This window comes from Hypanus sabinus, chromosome 3 (assembly GCF_030144855.1).
Source record: "Hypanus sabinus isolate sHypSab1 chromosome 3, sHypSab1.hap1, whole genome shotgun sequence".
In the NCBI taxonomy this organism is placed as follows: domain Eukaryota; kingdom Metazoa; phylum Chordata; class Chondrichthyes; order Myliobatiformes; family Dasyatidae; genus Hypanus; species Hypanus sabinus.
In genome coordinates this window covers 20,142,362-20,169,726 of record NC_082708.1, presented here as the reverse complement: position 1 = coordinate 20,169,726, position 27,365 = coordinate 20,142,362, and the positions used below count along the sequence as shown (strand labels likewise).

At 37.2% G+C, this 27,365-nt stretch overlaps 1 protein-coding gene across 2 annotated transcripts in view; it reads right to left on the bottom strand.

Moving 5' to 3' along the window:
* The window catches only part of ppp2r3b (protein phosphatase 2, regulatory subunit B'', beta), a 106,899-nt gene that overhangs the window by 42,564 nt on the left and 36,970 nt on the right, over positions 1 to 27,365 (bottom strand). For both annotated transcript variants that reach the window (XM_059963803.1, XM_059963802.1), the window contains exons 3-5: positions 8,737 to 8,922; positions 5,787 to 5,890; positions 2,662 to 2,764 (exon numbers count right to left, since the gene is read on the bottom strand). In XM_059963803.1, the coding sequence (XP_059819786.1) occupies positions 2,662 to 2,764; positions 5,787 to 5,890; positions 8,737 to 8,922 (393 nt within the window). The remainder of the gene's footprint in view (positions 1 to 2,661; positions 2,765 to 5,786; positions 5,891 to 8,736; positions 8,923 to 27,365) is intronic.

Genomic DNA, 27,365 nt, shown 5'->3' with positions numbered 1-27,365 from the left:
GTTACGTATTCTTCTCTCCCTCTACTAAAATTGGGACCAGTAGGCCCAATAGGATGTGGGAGTTGAGCATTCATTGGACCTGGAGCACCCTATCCAAAGCAGTCATTATGCCCTGCCATGTCGCTGGTGTTCGCACTGGTGCTCATCATCTGTCCAGTCATTGCACTAGGTACTCCAGGGTTACTTAATGTACTGTGGCCTTCATTGACCACAGCTGCCATTGGTGGAAAGCTTTGATTTGCAGTAGTATATTGTTCTGTCATTCCTCCAGCCATTTTCATTTCACGGTCTCTAGGATCCATGTACCCCAAGCGGAAGTTCTCCTCCCCCTGGCGCCTCATCATCTCCTCTTTTTCTCTTTGCCGCATCAACATTTCCTCTTCCCATCTCTGACGTTCTTCCTCTTTCCTCAACTGAAGCTGTTTGCACTTCTGAACTTCCTGGCTGTGGAGTTCCTCAAGTGTTATTCTAAAGCAGTGGATGTAAAATTTTAAGCAGCATTTTACTTTAGGATGTATCAACAATTTGCAGTTAATTCTATGTCAGTCTTCTTGCATCCAGAAACAGACCATTTTATGGGACACCAATCATACCCCATTTCTCTTGACTCACTGAAAACTGATTACTACCTACAAGGCAGTTATTCTCACAGCACTGACCTAGACATCTTGTCAAGACCCTTTCACTACATTGTCCATAAGCGGACTTCTTAAAATTAAACTGCATTTCATATGCATCCAATATTTGAATAATTCATGTTAGCTTATAGTTGAACATGGAATTCTTCAATTCAAGTACAAACATTTTGCATTTAAAGTATCTTCTGATCTCCTAAGAGTCCAAATTATTTTACAGTCAAAATCAAATGAATATGATGTAGAGATTTTACTATATATCCATATTTATAAGTATAACACAAATATGATAGAAAAATGTGTTTGAGCACTGTAGGTTGGTGGTTTATCCTTAAGACATGGAACCTTCCCATTATCATTTCCAAGGAGATATATCATGTCTACTTAAAAGGACATACCTAAAAATTACAGATTTTTTACGGTTTCAAATAAGTACATTTCCTAAAAGTCCAGATAAGAACTTACTAGATGTAATTTTTAATTTGAAAATTTTCTATAATGGATCTATATCTAATATTTATAATATGCTGTTGGGAATGAGAAGTGTTCCTTTAGATAAAATTAAAAATCTTTGGGAACAAGATTTATAGACTTCAATTTCTGAGGAAACTTGGAATCAAAATTTTAAATTGGTTAACAATTCATCATTATGTGCCTGCCACTCTCTCCTACAATTTAAAATGGTCCATAGGGCCATATGACCAAGGGTAAGTTGTCTCATTCTTATTTAGATACGTCTCCATATTGTGATAAATGTAATAATGGAGAAGCTTCACTCATTCATATGTTTTAGTTATGCCCAAGTCTTGGAAAAATATTAGAAAGTAGCATTTCAAACTTTCTCAATACTTTTCAAAGTAAACTTTAAGCCTAATCCTTTGACCATTTTATTTGGTATTGTTGGAGAAAAGGATATTATTTTGGAGTCATCTGACTTGTACATTTTGGCTTTTATTTCTCTTTTGGCCAGAAGGACGCTCTTGCTTAAATGGAAAGATGTGCCCCAACCCCCCCCACTCATGCCCAATGGTTATGTGATGTGATGTTTAAGTTTAGAGAAGATTCGATTTTCAATCTCTGAATCTGGTCAAGACTTTCAAACATTGTGGGGACCTTTTCTGAATTATTTTCAAAACCTTTGATTTGCTGTTAAAGCACAGATGATGACTAATTTTTTTTTCCTTTACTAATCAGCTTTGGTCTTGGGAGTGAGTTAGATTTTTTTAATATAATAAAATTACTATATTTCAATGTTACTAATTAATCAATCTGTATGAATATAGGGTAAAGAGACTTTATATGCGATTTAGCATAATGTATTAATATATATTTTTTCTTGTACTCTGTATTCTTATACGTAAATTAATAAAAGTATTGGAAAAGAAAAGGACAGCATATAACATGAATGTTTCATCTGAAAGGAGTCACTTCCAACATTATACACCCACAAAACTGTATTTAAATGCAGAACAGGGTATATGCTCAGACCCTAGGTGAGGTTTGGTTGGTAGTAGATGACTGCTAGAATCTCTCAAAAGAGAAAGTGAATAAAAATACATTTCATTCTTCTCCAGAATGATTCATGGTATTTAATTTCCTTGAACCTACTTTAATATACATCTTGTGCATATTGGTAATACCTTGACTCATTAGTTGAATAACTATACAGCTTGGGCAACTATCAGCAACACAAAAATGTATACTCCAAAGCATTTGAGACATCAGAGTACTTAGGCCTGCTGGTTATTGCACCCCTTCCAACTTTAGATTATTTATCAAATCACACAATTTTTTAGTCTAACAAACTACTTTAAAATGAACTTAAAAGCATGGGCATGTTTTAAAAAAGAAAACAAATTAAGGATGTTAATCAAATTGCTATGAAATAAGATCAATTAAATGACCTTTATTTATTTCTAACTACCATTATAAAGAATAAGTAGTCAAATTATTCTTTACATAGATTAGCAATGGTAAAAATCTCAAAATATATTCTCATGAAAAAACAAAGGTCACAAAACAGCACCTGAATCAATGGAATGAAGTCTTCTTGCTCCAAGTAGTTACATCCAGGTTTTGACAGAAGATATAGGAATTTAGAAGCATCATCGTGACAGTTTTGCAAAACCCTAAAATTTTCAAGATATTAATGATATAGTTTTAAAACATCTCCATTAGATGCCTCAAAAATTAATTAAATTAGTCAACAGGCTATGCAGCTTTAAGTTTGTATCTTGTGCTAAAATAATATCTAAAACACAAGGGATTCTGAGGGGGAGAGGGCGAGGGCGAGAGAGAGAGAGAGAGAGGGCGAGGGCGAGGGCGAGGGCGAGGGCGAGGGCGAGAGAGAGAGAGAGAGAGAGAGAGAGAGGGGGAGGGAGAGAGAGAGAGAGAGAGAGAGAGAGAGAGACACACACACACGTCAACTCAGAAAGTCAAGCTGCATTTATGGAAAAGAATAAACAGTCAACGTTTATTCTGATAAAGGGTCTCTGCATGAAACGCCCACTGTTTATTCCTTCCATAGATGATACCCAACCTGAACAGAATATATGATGAAACAAATGCACATCCACAAGCACTCCACAAGTTTGACACTACTCAGCAAGGTACCACACTTGATTTGTACCCCATTTACCATTCTAAACGTTTATTCTCTCCACTACTAATGCACAGTGGCTGCAGTGTGCATCACTTACAAAATGCACTGTAGATATTTACATATACTATTTTGACAAATGTGACCCCAATCACCATGGACACAGACAGAAGGATAGGAACAATACTATTGAATTACTCATCCCCAAAAATGCACAACATATTGACATAGAATTATAGTCACTGCCTTTCATTTCTTATGCCTGTATCCTGAAATCCCCTGTCAACCTAGGTGAGTGAACACCTCCAAATCAAATCATCCCAAATGTATCTTTGAAAAGAGAAATATTGGGGAAATATACATTTTGCCTCTTCTGGATAGGCAAATGTCCATGATTATGACCAGCAATTTTGAAATTCAACTTTTGGTTGTTTGATGCATTGATTACATCAGCATGTTATGACATAAGTGTCTCAGGCGATAATAATGATTAGATGCTGAGATTCTTTCTGGTTAGAAGGGAAGAAATAATACTGTTACGTACTCGTGACACATGGAAGTGGAGCCCTTGTCATGTGACTGGGGTTGAAGCTGTACTGGATTTGAGGTGATGGTTTTGTGATGGTGGTGACGTCATTTTCCCGCCAGTAGAGATCATGTGACGGGTTTTTTTTTTACAGGTTATAAAAGGTAGACCCCACCCTGTGAGGAGGGGCAGTTCGTGGCTGGATTTGCCAGGTTGACTTCATGCCACTGCGTGTTTTAAGAGATGACGCAGTTTGGTTGAAGGATGAAGTTTTTATTTAATGCCTAAAGTTTAAAAGGTCATTGCCAGCAGGTTCTTTATGATTCTGTTAGTTCGGAATTAGTGGAGAGTGAAGATTCGAAGTTGGAATTTAAAGATCGAGGAGAATCGCTTTCTACGGTGAAACGGGGGCGACCTTTGTTTGATCCTTATTTGGAAGGATTTCGTTGACTATCTTCGTGTTAATCCCTAGGTTTAACTAGAAAGGATTGAAGGTAGTGGAGAAGGAAAGGTCAGTGCCTTTAAGCCGTTTTGTTTCGTGAATTCTTCGTGGGAAGTTCGACGTCGGGGATCGAAGCCAAGTGACGTGAAAGAGAATTCAAATCGTCCTGTAAAGTCTCTCCTTTTAAATGGACTGTGAGCATATCGAACTTTTGGCAATACCACTTTAAAGAACTGTTTTGGAATATCACTTTACGAACTGTTTGGGCTGCCGCTCAACAGCTGTTTCCGGTTACGGTAGTGTTTGTTTACTTTTGGGGGGTTTGTTTTCTGTGTTTAATAAACGTGTTGTTTGTTATAAGAAACCCTTGCCGAACTCATATATTTATTGTTGCCTGAATACGTAACAATACAAACTTATCCTTTCTCAGATTTTCTATTCATAAACACCTTCAACAGATCCAAGAGAAAGCAGACGTTTAGGTTCGGCTAGGACTCAAACCCACGTTTGAATGCCTGTAAATCTTATCTGGTTTAACATGAAAACAGCAATTTTGATGAGCCAGAAAACTTCTGGTATCAAAAGGAATAGCTTTTGCCAAAAGAGAGCAGCTCATGAATTTATTAACTCAATTCTTAAATTAGGCAGCCCAAATGCTATCCAAACAAAATTTTGACAGTAGAACAAAATAACTACCTACTCTGAAAAGTGGTTATAACCAGAAAACTCCATAAATTAGCAAAATGCAATAACACACAGAAAACGCTGGAGGTACTCTGCAGGTCAGGCAACATCTTTAGAGGGAAACAAACAGTTGACATATGGGCTAAACCCAGATGAAGGATCTTGGCCCAAAACGTTGACTGATTATTTCTCTCCATTGGTTCCGCCTGACCCAATTTGTGCCTGTTGCTCAATTTTCAGCATCTCTTGTGCCTCTAAGCAAAATACAGAGTATTTAGGTGGAGTCTAATTTTGCTGATATTCATATTTTTTTTCTTTTAAATCATCCATATAACAAGAGCACACTGATAAGCATTCACATTCAGGAATGTCTTTTGTTTTCAAATTTTTATTTAAGATAATCAGAAAAAATCTAAAACCTAGAATTTCAAAAAATATATAATTTATATATTTATTGTAACTTAGTTTATTTGTGTATTTCACTCTACTGCAAAAAAAAATTCACAACATATCTGTGATATTAAACCCTATTCTGATTTTCATACAAGTTTGTGGTCAGAAACCTGACCGAAACTGAAAAATTCCCTGCATCCATATTTGTTTAATTTCAAATACATGCTCTGTCAGACAAAAATAGCTGCATAATTTTTGTTTTCTCATTATTTGTTTTCGAACTTCAGCTTCAAAAATGTGATTCAAAATTTGAAATGAAAACACTTTTCTATTGTGCTGCTGCACTGTCAAAAACCGATAAACGTAAACTGTGAATTCTAATTATGGACTCCAAAAGGTCCTTTTCTCAATTAGTTACCAATAAACTAAGCAGAAAGGAAATCAAGAACTCTGTACTAAAAATTACAATTAAGAGCAGAGGAACAAGCAGGAGAACAAAACACTTACTTTCTCCATGTTGCGACAAACTTGTGGACAGACACACATCCTGTTCTTTCCCCACCAGCAGCACAAAACAACGGGGCTTTCCAATACAGTGGGCAGTCACATACCTTTGAATTCAATAAAAAAAGCCTTTTGTTAAGCCAGTAAATTTAATGTCTCATATAGAGATGTTATAATGAATGATTGAAAGCAAAGGAAGCAAATAAAGCTGAAGCAAAGACACAATTAGAAAAATAACTAAAAATACTCATTAATAAACTTGAGTATACAGCATCTTTATGAAATCAGAAGACTTTTAAGGATTTGGCCACTTTAAAAGACAAAGATATTCAAATTGAATTTGTATCTTTGCATTTGGTACTCATTGATTTCTTGCTAGCTCCCTCCTTCTATGCTCCATAGACAACCGATGAAATCCAGTTTATTTGGTTCAATGAAAAGATGCTAAAACAATGTATGCCTGAACCCCAGATTGGATGCTAAAGCAGAGGAAGAAATCATAAAATGGTGTGCTTTATGAAATTTATTTTAGATGAGCTGATGTATTTTTCCCCAAAAAGGAAAATACTAAACCGAACTATGAAAGTATGGTTAGATTAATTAGCTATAATTAGCTACTTTTCCATTACATTGATGGCCTTCAAGGAACAGCGGTGTTAAATCAGAGCACTGTGGTACAGCAGTAGGAGCTGCTACACTGTGATGATTGTACGCTCTAGTATCAATTATTTAGTAACAATAAAGTATTTGTATTTGTACACCTTACAGCTCTGGAAACCCAGATCTGATTCTGACCTTGGGTGTGGCATCCAGGTTACGAAGTAGGGTTCTATTCTTCTGAAAATTCAAGCAACACACACAAAATGCTGGTGGAACACAGCAGGCCAGGCAGTATCTATAGGGAGAAGCACTGTTGATGTTTCGGGCCAAGACCCTTTGTCAGGCCGGAGTTGGACGGTTGAAAATGCAGCCACAGAGTTCCCAGGCTGCAGAAGATAACTGCAGCTGAGCAGCAGCAAGCAAGCCTACATGGTCAAATGGTTGTATGTATAAGCTGTAGACAAGTGATGGGTTTGTAATCTGTGGAGGACTTATAATTTGCACTTTCTCCTTGTGACCAGGTTCCCCCCCCCCCCACCCCAGTGTTCATCCCACAACAATTTCACATGTCCAATGATGGATGAAAACTTGTAATTTTAAACTCTCATCGTAAATCGCCCTTAACACGAAGGTGAGAGGTAGGGGAGTTGATGGGAAAACTCAACAGGATTAGTACAAACGGATACACGATGAGTGGTGCAGACCTCAGGCCTCCTCTTAAATTCCAAACAGGTTAATGGCAAGATTCAAAATGAAATTGATGAGTATGTGGGAGAACACAAGTTGCAGGGAAACAATAAGAGGGAAAATGACACTAAAGGAAATGATCTTTCCTTTTGTCATACATAATTTTTCTTGTACTTTATTGACACAGAAAGGAGGCCCAAAGCCACCTTCTGTGTTAATAAAGTACAAGAAAAAACAGATGGTCAAGTTATAAAGCAGAGCATTTTGCCTGTTGTGGCTGTGCTGGCAAATAATATACTTCAATTGATCTTACTTTCAGCACTAGATCTGTGAACCAACGTTAGTGTTTTGAGACCACCCTTGATATATCAATATATAATATCAATGTACATGTGACAAAAAGCTAATCTCTATCTGTCCTGACGAAGGGTCTTGGCCCGAAACATCAACAGTGCTTCTCCCTATAGATGCTGCCTGGCCTGCTGTGTTCCACCAGCATTTTGTGTGTGTTGCTTGAATTTCCAGTATCTGTAGATTTCCTCGTGTTTGTCTTTCATAAGAACCAGTAGGGCTTAAAAAACTAACATACTGTCCAATTTATTATCAATGTACATACCATATACTACCTTGAGGTTTGTTTACTTTCAGGCATTTACAGGAAAAAAATACAAAAGAATTTACAAAAATCTATACATAGACAAAGACTGACAAACAAAAACCAATGTGCAAAAGCCAAATGTGCATGTCTTTCAAATTACTTTTTAAAAAAGTATGAATTAATATATTAGCTAGTAATGAAAGCAGTAAAAATGTGGAAACACAGCAGACCAAGAAGCAACTGTGGCAAGAGAAACAGAATTAATATTTTAAGATTGAAGACCATTTGTAGGAAGTGGGAAAGAACATAAATTACGAGAAAATGAGGGAGGATGGATTGGACAAATGGAACATCTCTAATTGGATGAGGATAGCAATGCCTTGGGGATAACTTTTTGAACAAGTTATCCTGCTGATAGTTAATGAGGGAGTCGGAGAGAAATAAAACAATCTTTTAATAATCTGGTGTTTGTAAATGCACGAATGTGAGAAATACCCAGCAGGTCAAGCTGTGCAGAGAAAGAAAATTGAACTAATGTTAAGGACTGATGACCTCCAATAGAACTGGCCAGAAATCGGGAAAAAGTGAGTTACCCGAAGCATTTACATTCTGTAAGAGTCTGGAAGGCTGCAACTTACCTTGATGGAAGCTGAAGTACCATTTCTCAAGCTACATTAGGCTTTATTATAACAGTTCAGGAGTGGAGAATTAAAGTGGGAGATAATTATAAGGTCATATCACCCCTTCTGACTGATTGCCGAGGCTCTGCAAGGCAATCAGCAAGTCTGCATTTGGTTTCTCCATTCTGAGAAGATTACATTGTGATCACTGAATGAAGTATACTCAACTGGAAGAAGTGTAAGTGAATTGTTTTGTTATCTGAAGGATATGTTTCCAATGGCTTCTGATCTTGTTTCAGCTTTCCAGTGATCTGCAGTTACTTTGACTTTCATATTAGCTAGTGACATTTGGTACTTTGATATACACAAAAAAAAATCGCACATGAAACATTCAGAAAAGGTCACTATGAAATAACAAAATTTCACAAAATGCTAAATAAAAATTTACTTTGGCAATTTTTCCCATGTCTTCCAAGGTAGCCTTTTCATTTTCAAATTGAGTAAACACATTTTCTATCCTGGCAATGACTGCATCTACATTAAGAGTCTTCTTGGGGCATCCTTGAGGAAAATAGAACTTCGGAATGCACTCGCTCAGTGTGGGGGGCAAAAGGTTCTCTTTCTTCGTTTGAACCTAACAGAAATAAATAACAGACATTTAATTCATGCACACACACAAGGCAAGCCACTTGGACATCAAATGTACTACCTCAGTAAGACTAATAATTATGGGTTATAATAGAGTATCATCATGTATTCTTTAATGAAACAATACAGCATAAAATGCTTTAAGTGATCACTGATGAGCCAAGATTGCCTCAGAATTTTATATTTGTGGGTTAACTTTTGTGCTCAAGATTCAAGACAAAATCTATTGTCACATGCCCATCAGTACTGAGGAAGTGATGTTCTGGTGGAGGCGACATCTTTTGGTTGAGATGTTCAGCCATAAATATTAATTAATATTTTCTACATTGTATTAGCTCCTAAACTACTGTGATTTCAGTATTTGCATAGTGCAAAAGACACAAATTAAACTTTTCAAATTAAGGAAATCTAATCTGTAGCTGGTTTTACCCCACTGTTCACTAAATTCCCAAAACTATAATTCACTGTCAGCTACAGACATCTACTTATCCTTTTTGCACAGTATCTTGTTAAAGTCTATAATATTAACCATTACTTCAGTCATGTCTGGGGGAAAGTGACAGTGCACCTTGGCTTAGCATCCACCTGTCAACCGAAGTACAGAGTATTATCAAAAGCAAACACGAGGAAATCTGCAGATACTGGAAATTCAAGCAACACACACAAAATGCTGGTGGAACACAGCAGGCCAGGCACCAACTATAAGGAGAAGGTCTCGGCCCGAAACGTCAACAGTGCTTCTTCTTATAGATGGTGCTTGGCCTGCTGTGTTCCACCAGCATTTTGTGTCTGTTACAGAGTATTATATTACAATTGTACAGTGTCATGGCATGATCATATCCAAGAATTCTGTGCAAATTTAGGTGTCCTTATCTTAAAAGGGATCCGTTTGCTACAGAAGGGGACATAAGACCCTTCATACTGACATGACAAGTCCATAATGACCAGACAGTATTCTAGGCTTCTATTCCTCAGAGCTTAGAAGATGAGAACATTGAAACATCAAAATTCTAGACAAGCTTGACAGAACAGATGCAGTAGAATGCATCTCCTTGCTGAAAAATCTAGAAGTTTGGGCCAGTCTTAAAGAAAGAAATGGGCCATCTGGGACTGAAGTGTGGAAATATTTATTTACCCAAAAATGGTAGGGATCATTGGAAATTCACAAACAGGGACTTCTTCACACAAAATCTATGTTGATCAACAAATGCCTATTTGCAACAATCCCATATGTCAGCATTTTACTGTAGCCTCCTCTGCCTTGGTAATCCATGTGCTCATCTAGTTATTTCTTGAAAGCATCTGCTATATCTTGGGCAAAGCATTCTAGATTTCAACCACCCTCTGGGTGGAAGAAAAAACACTTCCCTAGATTTGCTCCAAACTTCTTACCCCAAACTTATTCCCCCATGGTTTTGATCAATCTGAAATGGAGAGATTTCCCATCTATCCAGTCCACATCCCTTAAAATGTTGTACATCTCACTTTCTGCCTCCTCTGTTCCAGAGAAAAGAAAACCCATTCTGGCCATTCTCCCTCATAACAAAAACAGATCCAAAGACAACGTCCCAGCACAGATCCAGGTCACTCGAGCTGTGTGACAGCACCTCTATTTGCTGCGTCACTGTGAAGCTCTTGAAAAGATTTTCATTGGTTGAAAAACAGATGGCAGAATTTGTCTAAATAAATTGAAAGGGAGTGAGGCTATTAATTGAAAATAAGAAAATGCAAGTGCCAGCAAGACATGGAATGAAGATACTCAAGAGTCAAAACAGTCCAAAGACAGCCAAAAAAAAGTAGTAATTTGTTATCTTATTCTTTGAGAATCCCAAATACTATCTGATTTATCAGAACTCTAATTATTACACTCACTTTCAAGCTTAACTGGTTCTGCTTCATGCACACCCTTTAAACTCAATGATATTCATGATACCCCTTTATAACACGTAAATGAAAATCAAAATTTAAAACATGTTGGGAAAAACATCCAGTTGTCCAATGTTCTAGTCTGGTACTGAAAACCTGAGTATGCCAGATTAAAAGAATTTTACTGTAGCAATTTGCAAACACAAGGAAATCTGCATATGCTGGAAATTCAAGCAACACACACAAAATGCTGGTGGAATGCAGCAGACCAGGCAGCATCTATAGGAAGTACAGTCTACATTTTGGGCCCAGACTCTTTGTCAGTTAGTCCTGACGAAGGGTCTCAGCCTGAAATGCAGGCTGTACTACTTCCTATTGATGCTGCCTGGCCTGCTGCATTCCACCAGCATTTTGTGTGTTACTATAGCAACTAATGCCTTAGATTCTTGACAGATATTAAATCCATTAAAAAGTAGTTAGTGCAGAAAGCAGCATTTTATGTAGACTTGTCTCTGACAAATTATTTTTCAACAGCTCGTACAGGTTAAGAAGCTTACTCTGAGTTTTCTTGAACTGAGCTGCTCAAGAAACTTGCAAAAGATGCTCTCCATTTTCCAGATCTAACAGACATTTGCCAATGTTCCATCAATACTGCATGTACGTACAAATTACATTCTTCCATTGTCAAAATAATATTTAACACCAATGTATTTGCTAGGAAATATAAATGCAATTGCCCTTAAAAATGATATCCTGTTACATGGGAGAGAATCTACAACATAACTGAATAACATTCTTCTTTCAAAACACTGATCAAATTTTCATTCATTACATTATGAGTTGAAGCAACACTATTGTTAACAATGTCTAAATACATATCACTGGACATTATATGAAAACTATTTCAAATTCTCCTATTTCCTCTTCATACACTAGTTTTTGTGTTATGATTCAATGTTATACTATAGCCTCATTATTCAGATCCACAATTTCACTTTGCTGAAAATGATTCTTTTATTTTGGTAGACACATTTCTAAATATTGCTCATGAATTTAATGGCCTTTCAGCAAATAAGCAGAGGGAGAGCAAATGCATTCAAAAATCTTGGCAAAGGTCTATGCTGACAAGCAATTATATCTGCACTTAAAGAACATACAGTATGTCAAAGTCAATTTAACACTCACATTGAGATTTATAGAATTTGGCCCATCTCCCATATCCCTTTGCTACTACAAACTTCCTTTAAAAAGACTATTTCCTGTGGCTAAGGAGGCAGGCAGACTTCAGCCTAATAGTTTTTATAATAGATTGGAGTGATTCCACATGCTACAGTCCAGTAGCTTCATACTTGTTTTAAGATAAATGGGTTTACCATCATTATTCACTTAGTTTGTCTATATCCCCAGAGCCTCCTCGCATTCTCATCCATCTCTGCAATTCTACCTAGATTTCATACTGTCAGTAACCTTGGACAATTAGTGATGCTGAATGCAAAAAAAAACCAAAAAAACCCCCCCCAAAAACAGGGCCTCCCAAATTATTGCAACTTCTGGTACCTTAATCCCTCCCTTTGCTCTCTGTACAGTACTAATTCTCTACTAGTATCATGCCAATACCAATACCATGTTTTCTAATCTTGCTGATCAACCTTGTATGGGATCTTATCAAACACCTTCCGAAAATTCAAGTACATTTATAGCTATTGGCTCCTCCATTCCAATAGTCATATCCTCAAACACTAGTACATTAATTAAGCTCATTTCCTTTTATGAATACATGTTGGCATTACTTAGTACAGCTACTCTCATTTAAAACCTACGTTTATTATATACTTAATTTCTGGCATTTTCCCTATGGCTGATGTTAGGTCTACACATTGGTAATCATCCATTTTCTCTCTCTAACCATTCTTAAAAGCACTATCCTTCAACTCACAGAAACAATTCCAGAATCTATGGTATTTAGGAAAGGGATACAAAACTAAAAGTTCTGGAAACACTACAGATTAGGCAGTATCTGTGACAAGCATTTACCATTCTCCACACTACAACTTTAAAAACTCTGAGATGTAAATCACTGGTCTTTGGAAACAATCCATTTAAGTCACTAGTCTTTGAGTACTCATTTATGTGTTTTAAAACAAATAGTTTATTTGTTCCTCATACTTGCTTGTCCTTTTGATTCCAATATTATTAGCTGGTTTTCTGTCATCTGTGACATTAGACACAAGTAACTGCTTATTTCTTATCTATTACCTTATACCTCATCTTCCTCTCCATTTTATTTTAGAGATACAGCAGGATAATCTGCCTTCTGGCCCCAATGAGCCTGTCTGTCCAATTACACCCATGCACTTGGGAAACCAGAGCTCTTGGAGGAAACACATGTGTTCTCAGGAAGAATGTACAAATTCCTTAGACAGTGGCAAAATCCAACCTGGGTTGCTAATGGTACTCTTTAGAACTTCAAAGCAATAATCTAACTCAAAAGGAAGACTTAGGAGTCTGAAGTTGTTATTCTAACTTTTACGTTTTAGTGAGGCATGCACATATCACATGATGACATTGCTGAATATACAAGGGGTGATTGATAAATACATGGCCTAAAGTAGAAGGAATTAATTTTAGAAAACCTTTAGCACATTTATTTTTCAACATAGTCCTCTCTTACATTTACACACTTAGTCCAGCGGTCGTGGAGTGTGTGGATCTTGGACCTCCAGAAAGTGTCCACAGATGGGTGATTGATAAGTTTGTGGCCTAAGGTAGAAGGAGATGAGTTGTACAGCTCTCGTTAAATGCACGTGCAGTTCCACTATTTGAGTGATTATGCAGAAAGTTTGAAGTTAATAACTCATCTCCATCTACCTAGGCCACGAACCTATCAATCACCCCTTGCATGAAGCAACAAAAATGCTTAATGAAACTCATGCATATACATACATTCTAAATTGTTCCATTCAGGCTTAAAGATTTAATCGTTGTGGAGGATTTCTTATCCTTGTGGGATAATGTTTTTTTATGACAAAGAGTATCACTCTGCTTGGCAGGTGAGACTTGTGGCTGTGAAAACCATCTCAGGTCTGGGGCCTCCTCCTTAGTGGTTGTAGGAGTTGACAGAGACTACAGGAAGTGGTTCTGATAGCTCTGAACATCCTTTTTCTTCATTTTTCTTCTAGTTTGTGCATCTTGATATTGGGAAGGTGCACTCAGTTCATTGGAATACGCACTCATTAATCTTTCAATTGGTCCCTTTAAGATCTGATTTCTCCTTTTGGATTCTGCACCCACAACATTATTCTGTCAAATCCTTTACTTTCGTGTCTCTTTTGACTTTCCTTTTTGGCCTTCCATTCACTGGTGGGCTTTGGTCTTTGCATCTACTTTTACAAGCAGCTTTTGGTATACCACTTGAAGTGCATGCAATACCTTAATGTACGCAGAGTAGATTCTGGTTCTTCATCAGGATCAGATTTAATATTACCGGCATATGTTATGAAAACTGTTAACTTTACGACAGCAACACAATGAAATACATGATAAATAAATACAGAAAGTACATGTCTATTAAATAGTTAAGTTAAAATTAGTGAAAAAAAATCCACAAGTAGTAAGGTAGTGTTCAAGGGTTCAATGTCCATTTAGAAATCGGATGGTAGAAGGGAAGAAGCTGTTCCTGAATTACTGAATATGCACCTTTGGGCTTCTGTACTCCTTCCCACAAATGCCAAATGGGGCTTACAACTTTCCTAAAACTGCTTGAACTCTTCCAGCTTAAAACAAACCCACATTTTATAAGTACTGTAACTGCCTGATTAGTATAACCAGAAACTTTGAGAAAGTTTCAGGAAAGTTGCAAGCAGTTTCTAATTCAGTGGTTCCCAACCTTTTCTATGCCCCACACCCTTAGGAAATATTTGATTAATGTTCGCACCCCCTACAAAAGTAATATCACATTTGAAGATGAAGTCTAATTCCTAAACCACATACAATACTGCAGGTGAACAAATTGAACTTAAACAAATAAGCTTTTAACTCAGTGCATAAAATGCATTTATAAATTGAGCAATCAGATTTTAATTTCTTCAGAAAAAATTGTAAACAGTAAAATCAATCCCAATTGTGAACATAAAATTCAATGACTTCTTTGCTCCTGCTTCTCATTCGTGATTTTGTCAAAACGTGGAACTTTCTTGCTGACTGTGATCCGCAGGTCTGCCTGTGGATTCAGGTGATTCCTAGATTTTGTCTTGATTGACAAAAGAGGACCGAATCCAGATTCACACAAGTATGTTGTTGCAAATGGAATGAGGACACGGAGTGCTTTTCCACCAAGTCTTGGGAACATATCCAGTGCTGCACACCAAAACTCCTCCAAAGTCTTGCTTTCAAATTGCATTTCAAGAGCTCGATTTGTCCGCAAATCAATAAGATCTTCCTTCAGCTCTTCATCATCTGACATCTTCTCCAAATTGTAGGAATATGGATTCATGATCCATTCTTCTGAAATCTTCAGGTCTCTAGCAGCAAAATATCCATCAAATGATTCTGACAGCATTTCCAAATGAGCCACAATTTCTTCACGCACAGTAGGAGTTAATGGATCCAGCATCATCAACCATCTCTTCTAGTGATTTGAGAGACTGCCTCTTTCGATCTTTCAACACCAAAGACTCATGCCAGAGTGATGAGTCCACAACAGAAGAACGGTCTAGCAGAAGGACGGAGAGGTCATAGCTGGATGACCACAACGGTACGATGGATTAAGAAAGCAAAGGAAGGTTTGGCTGCTGTAGCTGTTACATCTCGCTCGCTCTCTCTCTCTTTCTCTCCAAAGATTACAATACAACAAGCATAACTACTTCAGCACTCATGAACTGAACTGAACTTTATATTCTATGACAATTCATTTACCCCTAGACATCGATAGAGCTTGTTTAGTATTGCTTATTATTATTCCTACACTTTTAGGTTTATTACTGCTACCTTGCATTATATGTATATTCACATTATTGATACGGTTTTGCTTATTTTTATTAATAAACACCTTTAAATATAGTACCACCAGACTCCAACGGATTCTTCTTTCTCTGCTGGTCAGACACCCAGTTACGGGGTATGTAACAATGCCAAAGCATGCCGATGAAGAAAACAATAGGTAACTTGCAAGTCTGGAATCTCCTTTTTCATCAATGCAGAAAAGCTAGATTTATTTCCAAGCATTGCAGGTGCCCCGTCAGTGCACACAGAACCAATGACTTTGATATCTAAATCATGTTTGGCAAAGAAGTCTTTCACCAGCTGCATCACATCCTTTGCAGTTGTGTTTGTTTTCAGATCTTTACAAAGCAGGAAATCTTCCTTTGACATACCTCACTAATGTGATGAGTTGACTACAAATGGAGACATCAGTTGATTCATCCAACTGAATAGAGATTTTAAGAGGACTAGCTCTGACATCTGAGAGGACTTGGTCCAAAATATCTTCACTCAAATCACTGATTCAGTTGTGAATGACATTATTTGATAGGGACACCTGTTCAAATTTTTTTCTTGCTTCTTTGCCCATTTCCAGTGCACATGGCTTGATGAGATCTTCTGCAATTGTATGGGGCTTCTTGGATTTGGCCACTTTGTATGAAGCAAGAAGTAGTGTTTTTTTCAACAGAAATGAAACCTAATTTTGGAAGAGTTCCTTGTGAATCAAAACAAGCTCTTTTGATTTTCAATGACTCAGCATCATGTCCTTCAACATCAGCTCCACCATGCTTGTTCTTGAAGTGCTCTTGAAGCTTGGATGGCTTCAGATTTGAGTTGGAAAACACAACGCTACAAAGAATGCGCTGGGGTTTTTGCAAGCCTTTCTTTCCTGTTGTGCAAGTGAAACCAAAGCACACAGTCATCATTCCATTTCCTTCTTTTTGACATGATGAAGGGTTAAGGGGAAAGAGAAAAATATGAGCTAATATGAGAAAAACTATCTAAGTCAGGGATGACCGCTTTACTCAACCAGACACGCCTATAGCAAAGTATTGCGAGAAATATGCTTTCGAATATTATATTACAATATTATCTGCGGTTACGCCAAGATAAATCGTCAGGTAGAAATGCTATGGGGACACGACACAACTTATTAGACTACTCTTTACTGAATTTACACAACTATTTCCGGTGATTACTGGAAATATGAACTCCCATTACACGATTCAAAGTCTTTGGTGCCAAACATGATACCTCAACTAACACAATTCAAAATGATCAATGATTCAAGAAAAAAACCTTTGAAATTCAAATACTTCTTTAATGCATTGAGACAAATACGAATGAATGACTTCAGCTGCTTTTTAATGTGGCTTTTTAAAATTTTATAATTGAATTATTTACCTACTGTCTGCAGGTTTGTTTTAATGTGAAGTTGTTACTCGATGGTTGATTCGGAATGTATAAAGATTTTGGTATTATGAGATGGTTTTTAACTCTGAGGTGTAACTCCCAGGTAACACTGAGGAGAATCCTCAACGCTGACTCAGGCAGCGGGAGACTGGAGTGTTATTGGGACAAACATTACTACCACTTCTCAAGGCACACTGGCTGCTGGCTGAGTGATGGCTCGTGACTCGTCATTCAAGGACACAAGCCACTCTTTGTCACACCCCCTGAAATTCTATCTCACACCCCCTGGGGGTACGGGCACCCCAGGTTGGGAACTCCTGTTCTAATTGGACACTGAACCCATGAACACCATCTCACCTTTCTCTAATTATTTCTGGTTTTGCACTATTTTTATATTTAACTATTAACATACAAATACACTGCCTACTGTGAACCACAAGTTTAGCCAATCCTGTGGCACTCTCATCCTTACCAGATTTTTCATTAAGAGGATACAGATTAGTGCTCTTTTTGAAACTGCAACTTGACTTTTTAAACCTTTTTATCTTCTCTGTGCAGTCCATCTATTTTTGTCTGTCCAACATACTCTTTGTACGTGTCCTACTTTGTTGCATTTTCTACAAGTTTCACCTTTAAATATGCATTGTCTGGTGTATGCGAGTCCCTGCCACAATGGTAACACAACCTGTTTGGCCAACTTCATCTAGATACTGCAATTTTGTTCACGATTACTTTCATTCCTGACTACAACTCTGCCTGTGGTTTCCAGTGAAACAGCAATTTCAACTGCTCTTTTAAATGCAAGCTATGCTTCAGTTAGAAGCAGTTTTTGAATGCTTTTGTGGAAGATAAAATGATCTCTCAGTGCATCAAGACAGTTACTGAACTGACGATGCTCAATCAGCCACATTTGCTGAAAAGGACTCCCCTTTGTGATTCTGTTTACAAAACCCAAGGCATTCTGCAATCAACAATAACTTCAGATCTAAGTGTTCCTGAATTACTTTGACAATATCAGCAAAGATCATCTCGGATGGCTTGATTGGAGCAGTTAAACTTTGAAGCAAACTACATTCCTTTAAATTCAATGAAGTCAACAAAATGGGTACTTGTTTCTCATTGGCCATTTCAGTTGCTTCAGAATATTGTGTGTGTGTGTGTGTGTGTGTGTGTGTGTGTGTGTTTATTCATTCCAGTTATCTTTTTATAAAATATCGATTTTTGAGTAGCCAGCCATTTTTGCTTTTTAAAATTTTCTACCCAATACTCAATCTTAATAAACCCAAGAAATTCACTGTTTACTGCCCTTTTTTAAAAAATAACTTGATCATGTCTTCTTTTCTGAAGAACAGGCACTGCTTTTTCTTTTTTAAAAACCATGCTGTTACTTGCTGGATTTTTTTGAAATTTTGATCATCTCACTGCACTTCAACAGGTCGGCAGCCACCTATTTTAAAAATACCTCAACATCATTATGTTTCGCAACTTCCAGAACATCAATTCAAAGTAAGGCTGAAATGTAGGTCTAACTTCATGTTTACTTTTTAGCAAGGGCACATCTATTATGTTGAGGCCCCATGTGCCACCTAGGCACTATGGGTTCAGATGACATCTATTAAGTGGTAACATGACGACACATTTATACATACAGTGCCTATAAAAAGTATTCAGCCCCCTTGGAAGTTTTCATGTTTTATTGTTTTACAGCATTGAATTACAGTGGATTTAATTTGGCTTTTTTGACACTGATCGACTGAGAACGACTCTTTCATGTCAAAGTGAAAACAGATCTTTACAAAGTGATCTAAGTTGCAAATATAAAACACAAAATAATTGTTTGCAAAAGCATTGAATCCCCGTTAGTATGACAACACTAAGTCATCACTGATGCAGCCAAATGGTTTTAGAAGTCACATTATTTGTTAAATGGAGATCTGTTTTTGGAGACCCATGTGCAATCAAAGTGTTTCAACTGACTGTAGTAAAAATACACCTGTATCTGTAAGGTCCAACTGCTGGTGAGCCAGTACCCTAACAAAATGACACCATCAAGTCAAAAGAACACTCTAAGCAACTCCACGAAAAGGCTATTGAAAAGCACAAGTCAGAAGATGCTAGAAAATTTTCAAGTCACTGAATATCTCTTGGAGTACAGTTAAATCAATCAAGAAGTGGAAAGAATATGGCATAGCTGTAAATCTGCCTAGATCAGGCCATCTTCAAAAACTGAGTGACTGTACAAGGTGACTAGTGAGGAAGACCACCAAGAGATCTATGACAACTCTGGGGCAGTTACAAACTTCAATGGCCGAGATGGGAGAGACTGTGCATACAACTGTTGCCCTGGTGTGTCACAAGTCGCAGCTTTATGGGAAAGTAGCAAAGAGAAAGCCATTGTTTGAAATAAAACTCACATGAAATCTTGGCTGCAGTTTGTCAGAAGGCACGCGTGAGACTGAAGTCAGCTGGAAGAAGGTTCTATGGTCTGATGAAAACAAAATTGAGCTTTTTGGCCATCAGATTAAATGTCACGTTTGGAGAAAGCCAAACGTTGCACATCATTGTAAACATACCATCCCTACCGTGAGGCGTGGTGATGGCTGTATCATGTTGGGAGGGTCCAGAAGGCATGTAAAGGTAGAGGGTAAAATGAATGCAGCAAGATGCAGGGAAATCCTGGAGGAAAACTGATGCAGTCTGCAAGAGAACTGCGACCTGAGAAAAGATGTGTTTTCCAGCAAGTCAATGACCCCAGGCATAATGCCAAAACTACACAGGAACTGCTTAAAAGCAACAAAGCTTATGTTCTGGAGTGGCCAAGTCAGAGTTCAGACCTCAATCCAATTGTGAATTAGTGGCTAGACTTCAGAAGGGAGTTCACTCACGATCCCCATGCAATCCGACAGCTTGAGCAGTTTTGTAAAGAAGAATGGGGAAATATTGCAGTGTCTAGCTGTGCAAAGCTGATAGAGACCTATCTACACAGATTCAAGGCTGTAATTGCTGTCAAAGGTGAATCTACTAAATACTGACTTGAAAGGGGTAAATACTTATGCAATCAATTATTTTATATTTGTAATTTAGATCACTTTGTAGACATTTGTTTTCACTTTGACACGAAAGCCCTTTTCTAATAAGTGTCAAAAAAGACAAATGAAACCCACTGATTCAACGTTGTAAAACAATGAAACATGAATACTTTCAAGGGGGTGAGTATTTTAAAAAAAATATAGGCACTACACATCCTGTAACGAATTATTTAAACAAACAAGAATGCTTAATCAAACTATATATGGGAAGAGCCTACTCCGCACTGTCTCAATAAATATTAATAAACAATTGCCTTCACTAGATTATTCCTTTTTATACATGTATAAAAAGGCCCTACAGTCCATTCTTCTGTTTCTTTGGCAAACAAAAATCAAAAAAGTTGGTAAATGACAACAACATAGAATATGGCAAAGTTCTAAATGGTCCTAACCTTCAGGCCTAATGTACTTCTGGCAACTTTATAAGTCTCTTCCTTGGATACAGTACTAGTCCCTTGTCAACCAGAGGAAAAGTCACTTCCCCCGTTGGGTCTTTGGACTTTAAAGGCTTTCCTTTACGTGCATTCTTTTAATGCTAACCATTGAAAAGGTATGACAATGAACAGGAAATATATTCTCCCTATCAACCAGAGTTAATTTTCTTATGTTTTCAGTTTATGGTTTAGATTTAAGACTTTCATTTTACACTTCAAATGCAGAAACAATTTTTTTAAACATGTTTGTCACTCTTTCCTACAAGTTCTGTGATAACAAGACTACAGTGTATTATCCTGCTTTCAGTGCAAAAAAAATTAGAATGAGCCAGTCTTTTCCTGAGTTGATCTAGTAGTATACATTCCATAAATTCATTTTTCTACATTACAGCAAATTTGATTTATCTACTTTATGTAGGTTAAGAACTCATGTTAGCTATTTCCTTCACCTATTCTGCTCATCCTTATTCCAGTTCTGCAATATTTATTGATTGTAGCATATTTTTTTTGTATCTTACACTCTACTGCTGCCTCAAAATAAATTCCACAACTTATGTCAGTGATAATAAATCTGACTGAGGAAAAGAATTGTCAAACAAATTTCCCTTTCATAAACCTACATCAAAACTGCTCAATCCCATTATGCTTGCAATGTATTGTTAAATTTCTAAATAACAGACTCAACCATTATTCTCTATTACAGATGTCAAATTAACTAGCATGTGATTTGTTACTGTGTCTTTGTTTCTTGGTCAGGTTACATTTATAATGCTTTTTTGTGGCACAATATATTGTGCATTTCTGTCCCCTGAAGTATATTTAGCAGTCAGAAAAAATTAAAGTTTTCAAGCTTAGATATGAGTTTCAGAAAGTGTGGTTTTATGGATTTTTAAGACAAAAGACAAAAAGAATAACTGACAATTGCAATTAATAGCTGCTGCATAATCAAACATTTCAAAGCTTGGGATTACAAAATTTACTTTCTTATTAAAAGTTTTGCCTTCAGTTACAGATTTGTTCCGACAGGGAAGAAAATTTAGCTTGTCAAATCTGTACCAGCTCCATACAAGCATGATCCTACTGCCACACCCCAATTCTTTCCCTCTATAGGTTTGAAAATTCTGTTTTCAGTTACTTGTCCAAAATGGAGTTGGGTATCAGTTAAATCTACCATTAACCTACTAATGAATTCCTCACCATTCTTCACTTGGGTATACAATTAAAAACCTGTATTACTTTTGTTTTCTTTGTCAACAAGTTCTTAGCTTTGCATTAACTGGAGTATTTCTATCTGCTTTATCCTAACTATGCACAAGCAACTTTATGATCTCCTCCCAGCCTTTTGTTCCAAAAGGCAAAACTCCTGTTTCTCTAGTTTATACATTGTGCGATTGGGTATTGAACTTCCTAACCAACAGACCTCACATAGACAGGATGCTCAACCACTCCTCTCATCCCATCATCAACGTGTCTGCCCCCAGGACTGTGTGCTAAGCCCATTGCTATACACTGTTCACACATAACCTCACGGCCTAATACCCGAGAAATCACATTGTCAAATTTGCCGATGATATGACAGTGGTGATGCTCCTCAACAACGATGATGAAACAGCCTACAGAGGGGATCTGCAAGAGCTCAAAGGCTGATGCCTCTTCATCAATGTCAACAAGACGAAAAAAAATGGTATTCAACTTCAGAACTCACACCCCTCTTCACATCGGCAGCACAACAATGGAAACTGCGAGCAGATTTGAACTCCTAGGATTTCACATCTTGCACAAGAACATATCCTACACCATCAGGAAAGCTCATCAACAACTCTACTTTGAGGAGTCTGAAGAGAGCTAGACCCAGATCATACTACAAAAGCTAAGCAGAGGGCATCCCAACATGTTGAATCACTGCATGGTATAGAAACTGCACTGCAATGGCCAGGAAGGCTCTATAATGGATAGTCTAAACTACCCAATGCAACTTTGGTACCAGCCTACCCACCAAAGACATACAGAAAGGTGCCAGAAAAGAATCTGTAACATCATGAAGGATCTCACCCACTCTGCTCACGGACTGTTTGCCCCACTCCCATTAGAGAGGAGGCTACATAGCATCCACACTAGGACCAGACTCAAGCAGCAAGGCTGATCAAGACCTCCAACCACTAACCCACCCCACTACCAAAACTAATTTCTTGTAAGTCATCTTATGTATAGCCACTCCTGTGCTTAGTATCACTTCATGGACTTAGAATCGATATGCAAGCTATCATGCGTATTAATTGTTTTTGTTATTGTGTTCTTTATCTTAATGTTTTTTGTATTGCATTGGATCTGGAGTAACAATAATTTCATTCTCCTTTACAGTTGTGTATTAGAAATGATATTGAACAATCCTGAATCTTAATCTCTTAGCCGGGAATTACGAGTAAATCTCCTCTGCCAGGCTTTATCTTTCCTATAATGGCATTATCAAAATGGACAATACTCCAGCTCTGATTCAGTGCTGTATAAAAAGGTTCACCAACACTGATTCGTTCTTATTCAATTCCAGGATTCTGTATGCTCCATTAATCATAGAACATTGAACAAGCACAGCACAGAAAAGGCTCTTTAACCCACAATGTTATGATGATTTAACAGTGCTGTGCAAAGATCTTGAGTACATACTGTATATAACTTGAGTGCCTAAGACCTTTGCACAGTGCTGTATTTATCAACATGGAGCCAAGAATAAGTCTGTAAATTTAGTAGGAGCAAAGAATCACCAGAGATTCTACCAACAATAGAGAAATCATTGGCAAATTAATAGAAAACCGGACGCCAATGTAGGGACAGAGGGATGTCAAGTGCAGAAAAGTCCAGAGTTGGCAAAAAACTTAGAAATTTTTATGCTGGAGAGCATGCATTGAAAAATGATGGGAGGGTAGGAAAATTCAAAGGAGATATGTAGGACAAGCTCCTTTTTTGATACAAAGAATGGTGGGTGGCTAGCAGAGGTATAGATGGAGGAAAATTTCAGAGGGAGTTAAGAAGCTTTTAGATAGGCATATGAATGTACAGAGAATGGAGGGATATGGACATTGCGTAGGGTAAAGGGATTAGTTAAGTGAGGTACTTAATTACTAGTTCAATTGTTTCGGCACAATATTGGGTCCAATGGGCCTGCTTTGTTTTAAGTTTGTACACAGATTTCTATGTTAATCTAGGAAGCAAGGCAGCAAACCAAGAAACAAAAGAAGTCTCTGAACAAGAAAGCTATGGGCAAAAGGCATCTATGATGAGATACCTGAAACACTTGTACATTTTATTTTACAAAAAAAATACTCACAAAAGCTATTCATACATGTTTGATTGTGCTGGCAATCATTTATGCATACAGCAGTATACCAGGGTTAAATTACTAGATAGCCAGTCAATGCCCTAGGGTGCAAAACCTACCACAACAGATGGGGAAATAATTAAATGTTTTTTTTAAATAGCTAAACTCAATAACTAACTTACTCAGCTGCTCTAAAAACAATTTGGTCTTACTAATGTCCTCCAAGGCTTCTTGTGTGGTTTACAACCAGATGGTCAACTTCGATCATCATCTCAGATAGGTAATGTGCTACCTTTGCCAATGACATCCACATGCATAAACAAGTAAGTAAAAACTAAACTTGGCAAGCCAATGAACTGCTATTGAGAAAATATCACGTGGGAGGAGGTGTCAACATATCTGCCAACACAATGATGTGTCTTATCAAGATGGAGTGAGAGACGTCAAAAAAGTTAGATAGAGAGCATGTAAAAGCTAGCACCAAGAGCAGCTCTGTTGTAAAAAAAGAGATAGTTCATTACTGTGTGCCTGGGAAGGAAATCTACATTCTTATTCTAGATTTACCAGCAATATGGTGTATTTTAACTCCATTCATATTAGCTCTCAAGGGGCAATTAGAAACAGGCAATAAATACAACTCATCTTGAGTAGTCCACTGCCCATGAATGAAAAATGAAATCAGAATTATGTATTTTTCTGCAGCAAAGAGATGTCTGCAATAAAGGAACTTAGACCTCTGCAGGGAAGATAAGCAAATGTGCATTCAGCTAGAATGAAGAATGCCTACTAAAGCTAAAGTAAAACTGTAATGATAAATACAATATATAGTCAGGTGTAAAGGAAATATTGAAAAACAATAGACGATTTAAAAAAAAATTGTTAATAACCACAGCCTGAAGGAACATGTCGGTATGCATTTAAAAGTAAATTTACAGGACTAGAGGGGCTGCATGGTGTGAATTAAAAATATATTCTTATCTTTAAGCATTCACAAGATGAATGCATAAATCTTATTTTTTTTGACATGCTTAGTGAATATGTTTTCACTAAGTGTTGCAACGTCACCCAATTTCTGAGCTCTAATCCAAATTGCTAGAAGATCTAATGGAGAAAGGAAGCTCTTGTCCTACATGTAAGCCAATTTTAAACTTTATTCCTTCTGCAAAAGCTAGGCTGGTAAGTCTACGATTGCCATAAAACAGAATGCACAAATCCAAAGTAAACTAAATTCCAAGAAAACATTTGATAAGGAAGAACAAGAATTCTGTCAGCTCAAGACTCAGATACAGTGACTTTTTAACCCTGTCAGCAAAGGAGATCATCATTGGTAACTACAGTAACTATGAACAGCAACCTCTTGTATAGTAAAATGTACTCTTGACCTCACTATCTACCTATTATGATCTTGCACTATATAGTTAACATGAACTGCACTCTCTCTGGCTTTTACTCTTAATTCTGCATATTTAGTTTTAACTTGTTCTACTTCAATGCACTGTGTAATGATTTGACCTGTATGGACAGTATGCAAGAACATGCATCTTGGTACATGTTCAACAATAAACCGTACCAATATAACAAGGCCAATGCTAAAAATGTGTTGATAGCAAAACCAATGATGCTGTTGGTGGGGGGGGGGGGGGGTCTTTGAAAATATAGAATAAACAAACATGGTGAATACTATTTATTCAGAACATGTCACTTAATATCTGAGTGGTTTGTATTGTGTAGCCACATTTTGGATTTAGATCACATACTAGACCAGATACAGGGTGATATTAGTTCATAATTGGCATTACTGAACCAGACTGTCATTTAAAGTCAATCAAGTAGCTTCTTTGTTGTCAATACAAGCTTTATATTCTAGTATATATTTTTTATATGCTGCTCTGCATTTCTAGCATCTGCAGAATCTTGTGTCTATATTCAAGACTTTTTTTTAAATATATATGAATCATATTTACAATTCCTCAGCTGCTATGGTGGAATTTAGACATGTTGCTCAACTCTTATTTCAAGCCTCTATGATAGCATAGTGATTATTGGTTCAGTAACATAATCACTATGCTATCATATCCTATACAGACATGTATTTTCAGACTACATTCCTCAGCTTTCTAAATTCATAGCATCCCATAACCTAAAAAGGTCTGTCTATTTTCCCGAAAATCAAACCTACATCTTAAAATCTTCAAGTATATTTGCAACTATCAAGTGTGGAAATTTCACTTATTTGGTTTTATTTCCATGTAACATTTTCAGGTATCAGAAACAAAAGACATTAACTGAACACTATTTCAGTTTTATAATGGAAAAAAAAACACCAAAGCAAGGTAGCTAATTATTAAACAATTAAACCAAGTCTCACCCACTTTTGTCCAAATAGAGTTTATTGTCCAGTTCTGGATCATTATAATTAACAGGTTTGCCAGGTGTAGCATAAATTTTGCCCCATGCTTTAAAATTAAACTGGTAGAAACACAACCTGAACTTGTTGGAACGCCTTCAGTCGCTTCTTGAATCTTGATGGAAAAACAAGGTCACATCCCCGGGCCAGCAAAGCTAGTTCTTTCCTGAGGTCTGGATCCTGGCGCAGTGAAGTGTCCTTTATCATCATTGTCAAAGCTGGGATGAGTATATAGCTTCAGATTGGAGAGGGTATATCAAATGAAAAAGGTCCCAATAAAATGGAGTATTAATTTTGGCTGCAGAAAATCAGCTCCTTCCAGTTTCATCAAATCCACTCTTGACCTCGTACACCATCTGTGATTCTGTGCAACGATACTTAAAGTAGGCTTAACACACTGTTCCATACATCACACAGATCTTGGCTTAGACAAAGTGCTGAAACTGTAGTCACTTTGGGGCCAGCCCTTCGCGCAGTCACATTCCAAAATCTTAATGGGTGGTTATGTAAGGAAACAAACCCGTTGTTTGGGACCTAGCCGTGCTGACAAGCAATAATCAATCTGGACAAGAACTACAGGGTTGTTTAAATAAAAAACGCATATAAGCTAGCCTTCATAGAAATAGCTAGCAGCCAATTTCTTTCTGTTACGGACAGTAGAGGGTAGCTCAACCGATTGAAATTTCTAGTTGTGTGCCAATAGTTCAGGCAGTTCAACTAAATAAGCTTCATTTTCCTCACAGATTCAGCCTCTAAAGGCTGCCTCCAGCATATTGTAAGAAGTGCAACTGTGTCAATTGTGTTATCTACAGATGGTGTCAATTATAGCAATAGCAGCCTGGTCTGTTTATTTTTAAATTGGTCATTATAACTGCTTTTATAGTTAATTCTTGTGCAGACCAAACTGATCCAATTCTAGTCAGT